This window comes from Geotrypetes seraphini, chromosome 13 (genome assembly GCF_902459505.1).
Source record: "Geotrypetes seraphini chromosome 13, aGeoSer1.1, whole genome shotgun sequence".
In the NCBI taxonomy this organism is placed as follows: Eukaryota; Metazoa; Chordata; class Amphibia; order Gymnophiona; family Dermophiidae; genus Geotrypetes; species Geotrypetes seraphini.
Genome location: NC_047096.1, coordinates 70,519,111 through 70,533,538, shown reverse-complemented (window position 1 = coordinate 70,533,538; position 14,428 = coordinate 70,519,111). Strand labels below are relative to the sequence as shown.

At 45.3% G+C, this 14,428-nt stretch overlaps 1 protein-coding gene across 3 annotated transcripts in view; it reads left to right on the top strand.

Annotated features, from left to right (window-relative positions):
* GOSR2 (golgi SNAP receptor complex member 2) overlaps window positions 1–5,050 on the top strand; it is a 56,048-nt gene extending 50,998 nt beyond the window's left edge. For all 3 annotated transcript variants that reach the window (XM_033919220.1, XM_033919221.1, XM_033919219.1), the window contains one exon: window positions 4,583–5,050. In XM_033919220.1, the coding sequence (XP_033775111.1) occupies window positions 4,583–4,744 (162 nt within the window). In that variant the 3' untranslated portion in view covers window positions 4,745–5,050. The remainder of the gene's footprint in view (window positions 1–4,582) is intronic.
* Window positions 5,051–14,428: the final 9,378 nt, after the last annotated feature.

The following is a 14,428-nucleotide window of genomic DNA, read 5'->3' as shown; positions in this document are numbered from 1 at the left end:
TCAGTTTGGTTAACAGTTTAGAAAACAAATAGCATGGCAGCTCCCATGGGTTTATTGTTCTATTCAGCTTTAGTGAATTAATTAAAATTGTTGAAATAAATTCTGATGTTCTTTTAAGTTTTATTTGTTGTGCAGAAGGTGTGCGGAAGAAGGGGTCGTCTTATATGGCGAGTATATAACAAACTCTATATTTTAACTGTAAAAGTTGGGGGGTCGTCTTATACGCCCAGTCGTCTTATACGCCGGCAAATACGGTACACTTAAGGGATGAAAAGCACACACAGATTTTTTGACCACTGATATTACCCTATAAACCAGGGGTCCCCAAAGTCCCTCCTTGAGGGCGGAATCCAGTCGGGTTTTCAGGATTTCCCCAATGAATATGCATTTAAAGCAGTGCATGAACATAGATCTCATGCATATTCATTGGGGAAATCCTGAAAACCCGACTGGATTCGGCCCTCAAGGAGGGACTTTGGAGACCCCTGCTATAAACCCTTGAATATAGATGTCTTTCAAGGTCTTTTTCCTCTATTAGAGAAAAGAGTACATATTGTGGTGTTCATATACTTTTTGGTTCCTTGTGGGAAAGGATAATTTGTGCCATGTTCGATAACGGTTATTGAAAAAACATCTTCTAGATCCAAAAGAGGAACTTTGTATCTTGTGTTAAGCTTTATTATCATGGATCACTAATGCCTAAAATGGACTTACATTGTGGGATGAATTTATATTTATACTGATGGTTTATGATCTGGTTTGTAGGGAGATGTCGGCGCATACTCTGGAGAGAAAGCAGGGTCAGATTCTGTCACACTTAATGAGGACATTTTTTATATTTTGTATTTTGGGTGGAAACAGGTATTTGGGGACTAACAAAGACGTTTCCAATGTATCAGTTTCTTAAGAAGGGGTGGGGGGGGAAGGGACTTGATGTACTGCCTTACTGTGATTACAATCATATTGTATACAGGTACTTATTTTGTACCTGGGGCAATAGCGAGTTAAGTGACTTACCCAGAGTCACAAGTAGCTGCAGTGGGAATTGAACCCAGTTCCCCAGGGTTCCAGACCACTGCACAACAAATAGACTAACTGTTTTGCTTTCTCTGTGGTGGGGGGAGGAGAGAGGATGATGCTGTATTGTGGGGGAAAGAGGGGGTGGGGATGCTAGATGGTAGGGGAAAGAGAGGTGGGACGGGTGAGCAGTGTTGAATGGTGGTGGGAGGGGGAAAGAGAGGGGGAATCCTTAACAACTCCCTCCAGAGAGACAGTGAAGGAGATACAATTAATCTTATGAATCCAGTGAATACCTCACAGACCTTAGAACCATGAGAAAATTTAATAATTTTAAAAGGTCCTTTATATCATATCCTGCATACAAGTCAAGACCCAACAAAGTAAATACGAGCCCTTCAAAGCAAAGGAGTGCTGTGTCCATTTTTTTACATTATTTTAGCTATACACTGATTCATAGCCTCTATAGCCTTTTGCATATTTACATACATACAGATAAAGCTAATTCAGGCATTGCTGGTTCCTTTTACTGAATGTGTGCATCACAAACTAAGATGGCCAATATCTCCCACTGTAACAAAGTGGACTTTACTTGCTTTTTGTTCTCTTGGGTCCCAGAATCTCAGAGTGAAAGTATAGCCTAATGCAGTGTTTTTCAACCTTTTTTGGGCAAAGGCACACTTGTTTCATGAAAAAAATCACGAGGCACACCACCATTAGAAAATGTTAAAAAATTTAACTCTGTGCCTATATTGACTATATATAAAGTAATTCTCTTGAATAGGAATCAAATAAACACAAAGAAAGTATTTTATAATGCTGCCACCGCCAACAACACCGTTGGCGGCGGTGGCACTCAAGTGGCTAAAGAGCCGCAGTTTGCCGGCCTAGGGACAACACTGGAGGGTGGCCAGCTGTGCACCCCCTTGGGACGTAAACCCGGGGTGGGGCAGACCGCCCCCCCCCCCACCCTGGTATGCCACTATCTGTACCTCACTCCCTCCCTATGACCAAAAATTCTCCTTTCTTCTATTCCCCGTGTACACAACCATCTCTTTCCCTCCCTTCCTCTCTCCAAAGTCCATGCCTTCTGTGTCCAAACACTCATTCCCTCCCCCACTTCAGCATCTCTTTCCCTCCCTTCCTCTCTCCCAATTCCATTTCTTCTGTGTCCAAAAACGCATTCCCTCCCCCACCTCAGCATCTCTTTCCCTCCCTTCCTCTCTCCCAAGTCCATTTCTTCTGTGTCCAAAAACGCATTCCCTCCCCCACCTCAGCATCTCTTTCCCTCCCTTCCTCTCTCCCAAGTCCATTTCTTCTGTGTCCAAAAACGCATTCCCTCCCCCACCTCAGCATCTCTTTCCCTCCCTTCCTCTCTCCCAAGTCCATGCCTTCTGTGTCCAAAAACCCATTCCCTCCCCCACCTCAGCATCTCTTTCCCTCCCTTCCTCTCTCCCAAGTTCATGCCTTGTGTCCAAAACGCACTCCCTCCCCCCTTTTGTGTTCCGTGTTTGCCTCCCAGCCCATCTTTGCAACTTTCTCAGCAAAACGAAGCTCAAGCCGCGAGGCTTGTCTTCTGCTTCCTGCCTGCCCTGCCGCGCACAAATAGCCGAACGGAAGTATTCTCCGACGTCAGCGCTGACGTCGGAGGGCAGGCTTTGCTTAAGCCCTCCCTCCGACGTCAGCGCTGACATCGGGGAACGCTTGCGATCGGCTATATGTTAGCTGCAGGACAGGCAGGAACAGAAGACGAGCCTCGCGGCTCGAGATGTATTAAACTCCGCGGGTCCCCCGTCCAGCTCTCTCCTGTCCACGTGAGGCGGACCGCCCCTCTCCCTAGACTGGTGGTACTGCCCTGATGGCGGCCCTGACCGTACGGCACACCAGACAACATCTCGCGGCACACTAATGTGCCGCGGAACAGCGGTTGAAAAACACTGGCCTAATGGTTAGTGTAGTGGCCTGAGAATCAGGGGAAACTGGAATGATTCCCACTACAGCTTCTCCATTGCCCCAGGTACAAAATAAGTACTTGTATATAATATGTAAATTGCTTTGATTGTAACCACAGAAAGGTAGTATATCAAGTCCCATCCCTTTCAACATTATTTATTTTTTGATGAAGATTCACTTTAAACTGAAAGCAGCATCTTATGCAAAACAAAAATATTAATTTCAGAATACGTAAATTTGTCTACAAAAATGAAGATGTATTTTTCATAATCTATAATAATAAAACGCTAAGCGCGCATGTGCACTCTCGCCGCGTGTTCCCTGAGATCTGATCTGTCGGGATGTGCCGGCAAGAGTGCGCATGCATGTTTACTACGTATCCGAAGGTGTGCTAGAGATGCGACAGGTGCGTGCGGCGGCGGGATATTTAGAGGCAGCCACAGAGGGGGAAAATAAAAGTGTACCATAATCATCAGAGAGCGCGGGGCAGCGGTCCAGGAGTGACAGAAAAGGAGAAGCGAGAGTTGGTGTCACTCAGAGACGGCCGCCGCAGCCCCTGTCACCGCCTAGGCCTCCCGGCTACTCACACACACCCTCCGAAGGGCTGGGGCACAAAGAGCGCCTCCTGCCCCCCCCCTTCCCAGGACGAACCGAGAAATGGAGCCCAGCAACTTTCCGCCCCGGCTCTTGCGCTTACCCCGCCGCCCGGGACCCGAATCCTTTGCCGCCCCCCCTTCCCTTCCCGTGGTCCCGACTACGAACCTGGCGATTCCAGCAGCGTGTGCAGCAGTCTTCACACGCTGCTTCGGGCCCTTCTACTGCTCTGATGCATCTCTGATGATGTCATCAGGGACGTGCTAGAATAAATCAGGGCAGTAGAAGGGCCCGAAGCAGCGTGTGAAGACTGCTGCACACGCTGCTGGAATTGCCAGGTTCGTAGTCTGGACCGCGGGAAGGGAAAGGGGGGTAGAGGAAACGCTACTGCTGCTGCACAGGGAAGTGGTGTGGGGGGAGGGAATGCTGCTTTGGCTGCTGCACAGGGAAGTGGTGGGAGAGAAATGCTGCTGCATAGGAGGCAGGGAGAGAGACAGATAGATAGAAAGACAGACAGACAGATAGCGGGAGGAAGGGAGACAGAAAGAAAAGAAGAAAGACACAGGGGCAGGGAGATACACAGAAAGACAGACAGACAAAGGGGGACAGAGACAGACAGAAAGAAAGCCAGCGGGAGGGAGAGAGAGACAGAAATAAAGACAGACAGACATATATTCTAGCACCCGTTAATGTAACGGGCTAAAATACTAGTATTACAATAAACAGCAGTCTGGAAATTTTAAAACCACTGAGACTAAAAATCAGTCATTAGACACTGAGAGGAGAACATGCTGGTATGCGTATTCCAAACATGGTGGTTTCTTACAGTGATAAAATGGGGTCTGCTGGGGAGCAGGACTCCACCTGTCTTCAGGTACAAATCATGATTGTATTGCCATTCTGCGCTCAAGGGCAAGATCTCCCAAGCAGTCGCTGGCAGACTAGAGGCTTTCTCTGTTTTCAGGGGTTTGGAGAAGTGATAATTTTATTTTATTGATAAATTCTTTGTGTATTTCAGGGCACTCAGAAGAAGATACTGGATGTTGCCAACATGCTGGGACTGTCCAACACAGTGATGCGGTTGATTGAGAAGCGTGCCTTCCAGGATAAGTGCATTATGATAGGTGGCATGCTGTTAACCTTTGTAGTTATGTATCTTGTGATCAAGTATCTGACCTGAGGTGCATGCAGGGCCATGACTGCCCCTTCATCTTCATTGGACACTATGTCTACCCTGATCATTACTGTGAAACTGAGATTGGATATAAGCTGCATAGCATTCCAAGAAAAATTCTGATGGCACTACAAACCATGTGTGGACACAACTGGAAGTACGCCCTGGTAAAGAAATGACAATGCAGTCTTTTAAAATCAAATTACCCTGTATTGTCCCACCAGCATGTTCCTCAAGACTGCTCTCTATTGAACACCTGGTGATATTTGTGGTGTAGCAAATGTTTTAATAAAAAAAAACAATTTATTGTGACTAGTTCTGTGCAAACATAATCACAAGATTCTGGGAGCTCCAGTTGTTTTATTTGTTTTTCTTTGTGAACGGCACATCTGTAAATTTGGATGAAAACCTGTAGGACAGAGCTCAGCCAGAACAAGTCTGTGCTCTAGCTGACCCTGGGATTATTCTGAACATGACAAGGTCTGGTTTGTATTTTCTCTCCTCTTTGTTGCAAAATTGCCGTGCTACCTGTTGTTTGAAATATTCATATTTTCTGTGTTTCTCCCCATTTTGCCTTCAGCCTTTATGGATCCTTTACTAAAATTAGAATTATGTCCAATGTCTCTAGTCTTAATCTCCTCCACATCTTGGAAAACTGTAGTTCAGCTGTCGGGGTGATTCTTCTATGGCTTCCTGATGACAGACAATTTTGTAGCACATCCTGTACCATATAATCACTGTAAGTATGCAGCTTAGCGACAAAGAAGGAGAAACTTTCCACTATTTCAGACTTTTTTCCCTTAGCCCCAGGAATGAAACAAGTTAAAGGGGAGTGTGATTTAAAAAAAAAAAAATTCCTCTAACTGCTGCCTAAATTGGGGAAGGAAGTGTAATTACTGCTTTCAAGCCTCTTGGTGCATGACCATAAGAACATAAGAATAGACTTGCTGGGACAGACCAATGGTCCATCAAGCCAAGTAGCCCATTCTCACGGTGGCCAATCCAGGTCACTAGTACCTGGCCAAAACCCAAGGAGTAGCAATATTCCATGGTACCGATACAGGGCAAGCAGTGGCTTCTCCCATGTTTTTCTCAATATCAGACTATGGACTTTTCCTTCAGGAACTTGTCCAAACCTTTCTTAAAACTAGCTATACTATCCGCTTTTACCACATCCTCTGGCAAAACATTCCAGAGCTTAACTATTCTCTTAGTGATAAAAAAAATTTCCTCCTATTGGTTTTAAAAAGTATTTCCCTGTAACTTTGAGTGTCCCCTAGTCTTTGTAATTTTTGATAGAATGAAAAATTGATCCACTTGTACCTGTTCTACTCTACTCAGGATTTTGTAGACTTCAATCATATCACCCCTCAGTCGTCTCTTTTCCAAGCTGAAGAGCCCTGACAGCTTTAGTCTTTCTTCATACGAGAGGAGTTCCATCCCCTTTACCATCTTGGTCGCTCTTCTTTGAACCTTTTCTGGTGCCACTATATTTTTTCTTGAGATAAGCAGACCAGAATTGAACGCAGTATTCCAGATGAGGCTGCACCATGGAATGATACAGGGGCATTATAACATACTTAGTTTTGTTAACCATTCCTTTTTAAAATAAATCTTAGTATCCTGTTTGCTGTTTTGGCTGCTGCCGCCGCACTTTGGACAGAAGGTTTCATCGTATTGTCTACGTTGATACCCAGATCCTTTTCTTGGGCGCTAATCCCCGAGGTGGACCCTAGCATCCGATAATTTGTGATTGAGGTTATTTTTCCCAATGTGCATCACTTTGCATTTGTCCACATTAAATTTCATCTGCAATTTGGATGCCCACTCTTCCAATTTCCTAAGGTCTACCTGCAATTTTTCACAATCCACATGCATTTTAACAGTTTAGTGTCATCTGCAAATTTAATCACCTCACTCGTCATTTGCAACATGCTGCCTACTTGCATGGCTGAAACAAGGTAAAATATGTTTATAACCTGCTGCAGTGTCAAACTTGTAGGGAAGCAGATTTTGGAATCTGGTGTTCAGAAGAACACAGTTTAAACTAAGTATTAACCACCCAGTGTTGGATATTTAGGACTAAGCTGGGCTTTCGTATGGATATATGGCCGCAGAACTTGTCTGAATTTTCTGTATGGCCCTGGCCCTACTTGTGCTTGGTGTTCTATAAGGAAATGCTCATTTCACCAAACACTGGGAAGGGGGAGAGTTTTCCCCTCTCTCAGCTTGACATTAACAGAGGTGTCCCTGGTAGACAGCATTGGAAGTACAGTGGTACCTTGGATTACGAGCATAATCCGTTCCAGGAGCATGCTCGTAATCCAAAATGCTCGTATATCAAAGCAAGTTTCCCCATAGGAAGTAAGGGAAACTTGCTTTGATATGTTCCCCCCCCCCACCTTCCCCCCCCGAAGCCAGCAGCGCTGCTCCCCCCCCACGAGAACCGGCATTGCTCCCCCCGAAGGCCCCCCCCCGCAAACCGGCACCCCCCTCCGCCATCGTGCACCCCCCTCCCGCCGTGACCTGAGATCCCCCAACCCACCCAAACCCTCTTCTTACTTCCAGTGTAGCCTCCGCATTGGCATCGGCACCGGCACCAGCATGTCCTGTGCGTTGGTGCCGGTGCCTGAAAATCTGCTTCCTGTGCCGGGCCTTGAGCATGCTACACTGGAAGTAAGAAGAGGGTTCGGGTGGGTTGGGGGATCTCAGGTTGCGGCGGGGGGTGCCCGATGGCGGTGGGGGGGGGGGCTTGCAGGATCGCGGGGGGGGAGGTGCCGGTTCGCGGGGGGGGGGGGGTGCTCGTACAGCGAGGCAAGCTCGGTTTACGAGGCACCAAGTTTGCAAATGTTTTGCTCGTCTTGCAAAACACTCGCAAACCAGTGCACTCGTAAAACGAGGTACCACTGTATTGTATTTGGCTTGTAGCTGTGTTAGAATAGCTCTTGTAGCTGTATCAGAATAGCTCAGTGTTTCCTCACGAGAGGACTCCAGTGTTGACAGTTTGGCACTCCAACTGTAATTTACCACTTTAATCTCTTGTTTGCATGAACACTAAGGAATGTTAGTCGCTAGTATCCCAGATGTATTTGTACCCTTTCCAGTTAACTGTAAAGAGCAAATGTGCAGAAATTGAGTTTTTGCCCTTTTTCTCTCCAGTTGTATGCAGGGGAAATGTGAAATATCCTCTATTGGGTTTTAATTTTCTCTTTTCCCACCCTCTCGTTTTTTTCCCTATTTTTGTTCTTTCCTTTCATTGATTGTAGTTCTTCTCTCCCCTCATGTGCCAGTTTGTTTTGTTCAGGTTAGTTATGTCAGTCATGAAAGTTTGTCATTTGATGTTTCTTTGATGTAATATGTCTGATGTTTATCTGTTCCCTCCACCTTATAATTTTTAATGTGTAAAGCCACTTTGATTACAGAAAAGGCGGGTAACAAATTTTAATAAACTTGAAACTTGACTCCCTCTCCCCCACCCTTTTTTTAAGGGTAGTTTTATGTAATTTTGTACTTTTTTCCCACATACACTTTATATTGATGTGACATAAACATGCTCTATCAAGGTGACAGACACCCAGCAGAATTCATTGTATAAAAGGTGATTTGATGAATAAGCAGCTTGTCTAACCTTGGCACTCTGAAGTATTTCACAGAAGCCTTTTAGTTTGCCTATCTTCTCTGCCTCGTAGGACTGAAAAAGGAATTTCTAAGCATTATTAATTTTTATTGCACTGAAAAAAAAATATTATTTATCAGACAATGTTCCTGATGCTTACTTTTTATTGTTATTAAAATCTCATTTAAATGAACTGATGTGTACTTTAGATATTTGATTCACTTGCGCACGTTGAGTGGCTTGGCTAAGAATTTTGGCAAGACTCAAATGCCACTAGGATTTTAAGGGTAGGCTTGGTGGAGAACTTCAGTTTGAGAGAAGCATCCTGCTCTTTGCTAAGAGGAAAAAGTTAGGCTTTTTTGGCAATGAATGACATGTTCTTATCCACTGATAATATTATCAGTCTAGGATCTCTTAAGTTCCTTAATGAAAGCCCAAATGCAGCAAGAAAGACTATTTTCTGTATTGCCTAGTGCACTGGTATACTTCTTACAAATGGTTTATACCTCACTGTGACCAGCAGGTGGAGACTGAGACCAAAACTTGTATATTAGGATAGACTTCCCCCTACCAATCCAGTCTGTCTCAATCTCCAGCAGGTGGTGAGAGTAATTTGGCTCCCCTCTTAGAGCTGTTGGAATTTGTTTTGGACTCCTGGGTCCCCCTTTTTTGACGGACGGAACTTGGACGGGTCCTGTTTGGAGCCCGTCCAACCTCGGGGGTGTTAAATCCGGTGGGTCTCGTGCGAGGTCCCTCCCCCCTTCCACCACATTTTTGTAGAGGTACCTCAGCTGGCAGCCTGGCCCCCATGGTTGATCAGATCTCCAGCTTTGAGAGCCATGGAGTCTGTTCTGATTGGAAAAAAAAATCCTGAGGCTCTGCTAGAGAGACCAAGTTCCTGGAAACTATAGGCTATTGTTTCCTGGAACAACTTGTCAAGGAAAACACGAGAGGAAATGCAATTCTGAACTTAATTCTAAATGGGCTACGAGGACCGGCACAGGATGTAGAAGTAGAAGGGATGCTGGGAATCAGCGATCACAATATGATATGCTTCAACCTGGAAACAGGGGCGAAACATCGGTCCAGAACGACGGCCACGGTGCTAAACTTCCGAAAAGGGAATTATGAAGGGATGAGATGCATGGTGGGGAAGAAGATTAAGAAGAAAATAAACACTGTAAAGACGCTAAAGCAAGCTTGGTCTCATTTTAAGGATACAATCACCAAGGCACAAAATCTATATATACCACGTATTAACAAGGAATCAAAGAGGAAAAAGAATAAAGAACCAGTGTGGCTCACTGTAGAGGTTAAAGAAGCGATCAGAGACAAGAAAAACCTCATTTAAGGAATGGAAAAGATAAAAATGGACGAAAACTAGAATAAGCACAAACAACATCAACGCAGGTGCCATAAGGCAGTGAAAGGGCCCAAAAGAGACTACGAGGAAAAAATAGCCAAGGAAGCAAAAAACTTCAAGCCGTTCTTTCGATATATTAAAGGGAAACGACCTGCGAAGGAAGCGGTGGAACCATTGGAAGACCAAGGAATAAAGAGAGTGCTAAAGGAGGACAAGGCAATCGCTGACAGACTGAACACGTTTTTTTCGTCTGTATTTACTGAAGAGGATATACACAGCATACCCATCAGGCTATATGCTGGAAGTGAAAACAGGAAACTGACAGGGTTGACGGTCAGGCAGATTGATAGGCTTAAGAGCGATAAATCCCCGGGACCAGATGGCATCCATCCGAGGGTCATCAAGGAACTGAAAGGGACCATAGCTGAACTGCTTCAACTAATAGCCAATCTGTCGATCAAAACGGGAAAGATTCCAGAAGACTGGAAGGTGGTGAATGTTACGCCAATCTTCAAAAAAGGATTGAGGGGAGACCCGGGAAACTACAGACCGGTAAGTCTGACCTCAGTCCCGGGAAAGATGGTAGAGGCGCTGATAAAGGACCGCATCATTGATCACCTTGACGGACATGGTCTGATGAGGACCAGCCAGCACGGTTTCAGCAAAGGCAGATCTTCTTTGACAAACTTGCTGCAGTTCTTCAAGGGAGTGAACAGGCAGATAGACAAGGGCGAACCGGTTGACATTGTATATCTGGATTTTCAGGTGTTCGACAAGGTTCTGCATGAACGACTATTTCGGAAAATTGCAAGCCATGGAACAGAGGGTGAAATACTTACATGGATTAAAAACTGGCTGGAGCATAGGAAACAGAGAGTGGGGGTAAATGGACAATATTCGGACTGGAAGAGCGTCACCAGTGGGGTGCCGCAGGGCTCGGTGCTCGGACATCTTTATAAATGATCTGGACATAGGTACAATGAACGAGGTGATAAAATTTGCGGACGATACGAAGATATTCAGAATAGTGAAGACGCAGGGGGATTGCGAAGATCTACAACATGACATAATCAGGCTCGAGGAATGGGCTGCGACATGACAGATGAGGTTCAACATGAGGTTCAACATGGACAAGTGTAAAGTGATGCATGTTGGTAACAAAAATCTCATGCACAAATACAGGATGTCTGGGGCAGTACATGGAGAGACCTCCCAGGAAAGGGACTTGGGTGTTCTGATCGAGAAGTTGATGAAGTCGTCCGCGCAATGTGTGGCGGCAGCGAACAGGGCGAACAGAATGCTAGGAATAATACAGAAGGGGATCACAAACAGATCGGAGAAGGTTATCATGCCACTGTACTGGGCCACGGTGTGCCCTCACCTGGAGTAATGCATATAGCACTGGTCGCAGTACATGAAGAAGGACATGGTGCTACTCGAAAGAGTCCAGAGAAGAGCGACTAAGATGGTTAAGGGGTTGGAGGAGCTGCCATACAGCGAAAGATTAGAGAAACTGGGCCTTTTCTCCCTCGAACAGAGGAGATTGAGAGGGGACCTGATCAAAACATTCAAGGTACTGAAGGGGATAGACTTAGTAGATAAGGACAGGTTGTTCACCCTCTCCAAGGTAGGGAGAATGAGAGGGCACTCTCTAAAGTTGAAAGGGGATAGATTCCGTACGAACGTAAGGATGTTCTTCTTCACCCAGAGAGTAGTGGAAAACTGGAACACTCTTCTAGAGTCTGTCGTAGGGGAAAACACCCTCCAGGGATTCAAGAAAAAGTTAGAGAAATTCCTGCCAAGGACGTACGCTGGTAGGGCTAGTCTCAGTTAGGGTGCTGGTCTTTGACCAGAGGGCCGCCATGCAGGATGGACCACTGATCTGACCCAGCAGCGGCAATTCTTATGGTCTAAAGGGCTCCTTTTCCCTTTAAAATTGCTGTTTTTATTGTATTTTCTCATCTAACCAGCACTTTTTTGCAGCTAGGGCGGTTTTCAGCACTTTGAAAGGGAAAAAGTGCTCATTGTGCTCCAGATGTAAGGCACTGTATATATTCGAATATATTCGTCAGGTCTCCGTGTTAAAATTTCAAGATGCCGTGTCGGAGCCCATGCGTACAGTGGACCCCTTGCATAAGGGGATCCGCTCTGTTTCCCGCCCTTTTTCTATGCATCAGGATATTCGGGATCATAATTATGTTCGCACAGTGGCAGATGCCGGAGGCGTCCTTTCATTTTTCATGCTCGATGGCTCGCCTTTATCCCATCCCTGAAGGGGATAGGGACACCCTGAAGTCGTCGGTAGTGGACGTGGTGGTCTCGGCTATTTTGATACGGTATACTGTGCCTGTTGAAGGCAGTGCTGCCTTGAAGAACCCTGAGGAGCGTAAGTTGGAATCCCTCCTTAACAAGAGTTTTGATGTGGTGGTTCAGGCAGCAATGTGTGGCAGGCTAGTGGCTTGGGTGTGTTTTCACTGGGCTGATCACATTCTTGACCGAGAGTCTGATAATTGGGAATTAGTGGAGCAGGAAGTTGCCAAAATTGAGATGGGTGCTTATTTCTCTGATGCCTTTTCTGCGGATTTCCAAAGAAAGGAGAACTAAAGGCAAAGGAGAACCTGCATGGCTTACCAGACAGGTGAAGGAAGCCATAAAAGAAAAGAAGGACTCTTTTAAAATGTGGAAACACACGAAAACAACCGAAGCTTGGAACAAACATAAAGATGATCAAAAGAAATGTCACAAGGTGGTGAGGGATGCCAAAAGGACTATGAGGAGAAAATAGCCAAAAACTTCAAGCCCTTCTTTAGATACATAAAAGGAAAAAAACCCGCAAAAGAGGCGGTGGGACCGCTGGATGACCAGGGAAAAAAAGGGTACATCAAGGAAGAAAAACAGATTGCAGACATGATAAATTCCTTCTTCGCGTTCGTCTTTACAAAGGAGGACACCACAACGATACCAGAAGCAGTGGAAGTGTTTAAAGGAGTAATAGAATACAGCCTCACCACAGTAGAAGTGGACCTGGATCAGATATACTACCAGATCGACAAACTTAAAAGTGACAAATCCCCTGAACCGGATGGAATTCACCCGAGAATCCTAAAAGAATTGAAGGTTGAAATCGGAGAGCTATTGCAAAAACTTGCCAACCTAACAATTTTCAAAAAAGGATCGAGAGGAGAACCGGGCAACTACAGACCTGTGAGCCTTACGTCTGTCCCTGGAAAGATGGTTGAAGCACTGATTAAAGATAGCATAGTCCGGCACTTGGATACACACGACCTGATGAAAGCCAGTCAACATGGCTTCAGGAAAGGGAAATCATGTTTAATGAATTTACTTCAATTTTATGAGACCGTGAACGAATAAACTGATAGTGGAGAACCAGTGGACATAATATACTTAGACTTCCAGAAAGCTTTTGACAAAGTTCCACACGTAAGACTTCTCAGGAAACTACAAAGCCATGGAATAGAGGGGGGATATACAAAGATGGATAGGCAAATGGCTGGAGAACAGAAAACAGAGAGTGGGCATAAATGGGAAGTTCTCCGATTGGGAGAAAGTGACTAGTGATATACCCCAGGGCTCGGTACTTGGGCCGATCTTATTTAATATTTATATCAATGACCTAGAAGAAGGAACATCCAGTGAGATCAAGTTTGCAGACGACACCAAGCTATGCCAGGCGATCAGATCGCAGAAGGATAACGAGGAACTCCAGAGCGACTTGTGTCATTTAGAGAAATGGGCGGAGAAATGGCAGATGAAGTTTAATGTGGAGAAATGCAAAGTAATGCATTTAGGCAGAAAAAACAAGGAATACGAGTACAGAATGTCAGGTGCAACTCTGCGTAAGAGTGAACAAGAAAAGGACCTGGGTGTACTGATAGATAGGACCCTGAAACCGTCGGCACAATGTGCGGCGGCAGCAAAGAAAGCAAATAGGATGTTGGGCATGATAAAGAATGGAATCACAAGTAGATCAGACCAGGATGTTGGGCATGATAAAGAATGGAATCATGAGTAGATTGGAGAGGGTAATAATGCCGCTTTTTAGAGCAATGGTCAGACCCCACTTGGAATACTGCGTCCAACATTGATCTCCCAACCTAAAGAAAGATATAAAACTGCTGGAGAGGGTGCAGAGACGAGCAACGAAATTAGTAAATGGTATGGAGAAACTTAAGAGACTGGGATTGTTCTCCCTTGAGAAAAGGAGACTCCAAGGGGATATGATCGAGACCTTCAAAATACTGAAAGGAATCGATAAAATAGAGCAGAATAAATTATTTACATTGTCCAATTTGACACGGACAAGAGGACACAGAATGAAGCTAAGGGGGGGACAAGTTCAGGACAAATATCAGGAGGTTATTGCGGAATCGATCGTCCTAGGATTCAAAAGCAAACTAGATGCACATCTTCTTACGAGAGGCATAGAAGGATATGGGTGACTAAAAATTACACCAGGTGTATGCCTGGCAGGGCCTCCACGTGTGCGGATCGCCGGACTTGATGGACTGAAGGTCTGATCCGGGGATGTTGCTTCTTATGTTCTTATGTAGCTTGGTCTTCTCTCCGGATTCAGCTTGCCTTGTCAGCCTTTTGTGGTTGTTGAAAGGTCAGAGTTTGACTGCCATTCCTGATGTAATTTGCTTCTTGCGGGCGGCCAAATTGTTCAAGCCTCCCATGCGACCTTTTGTTC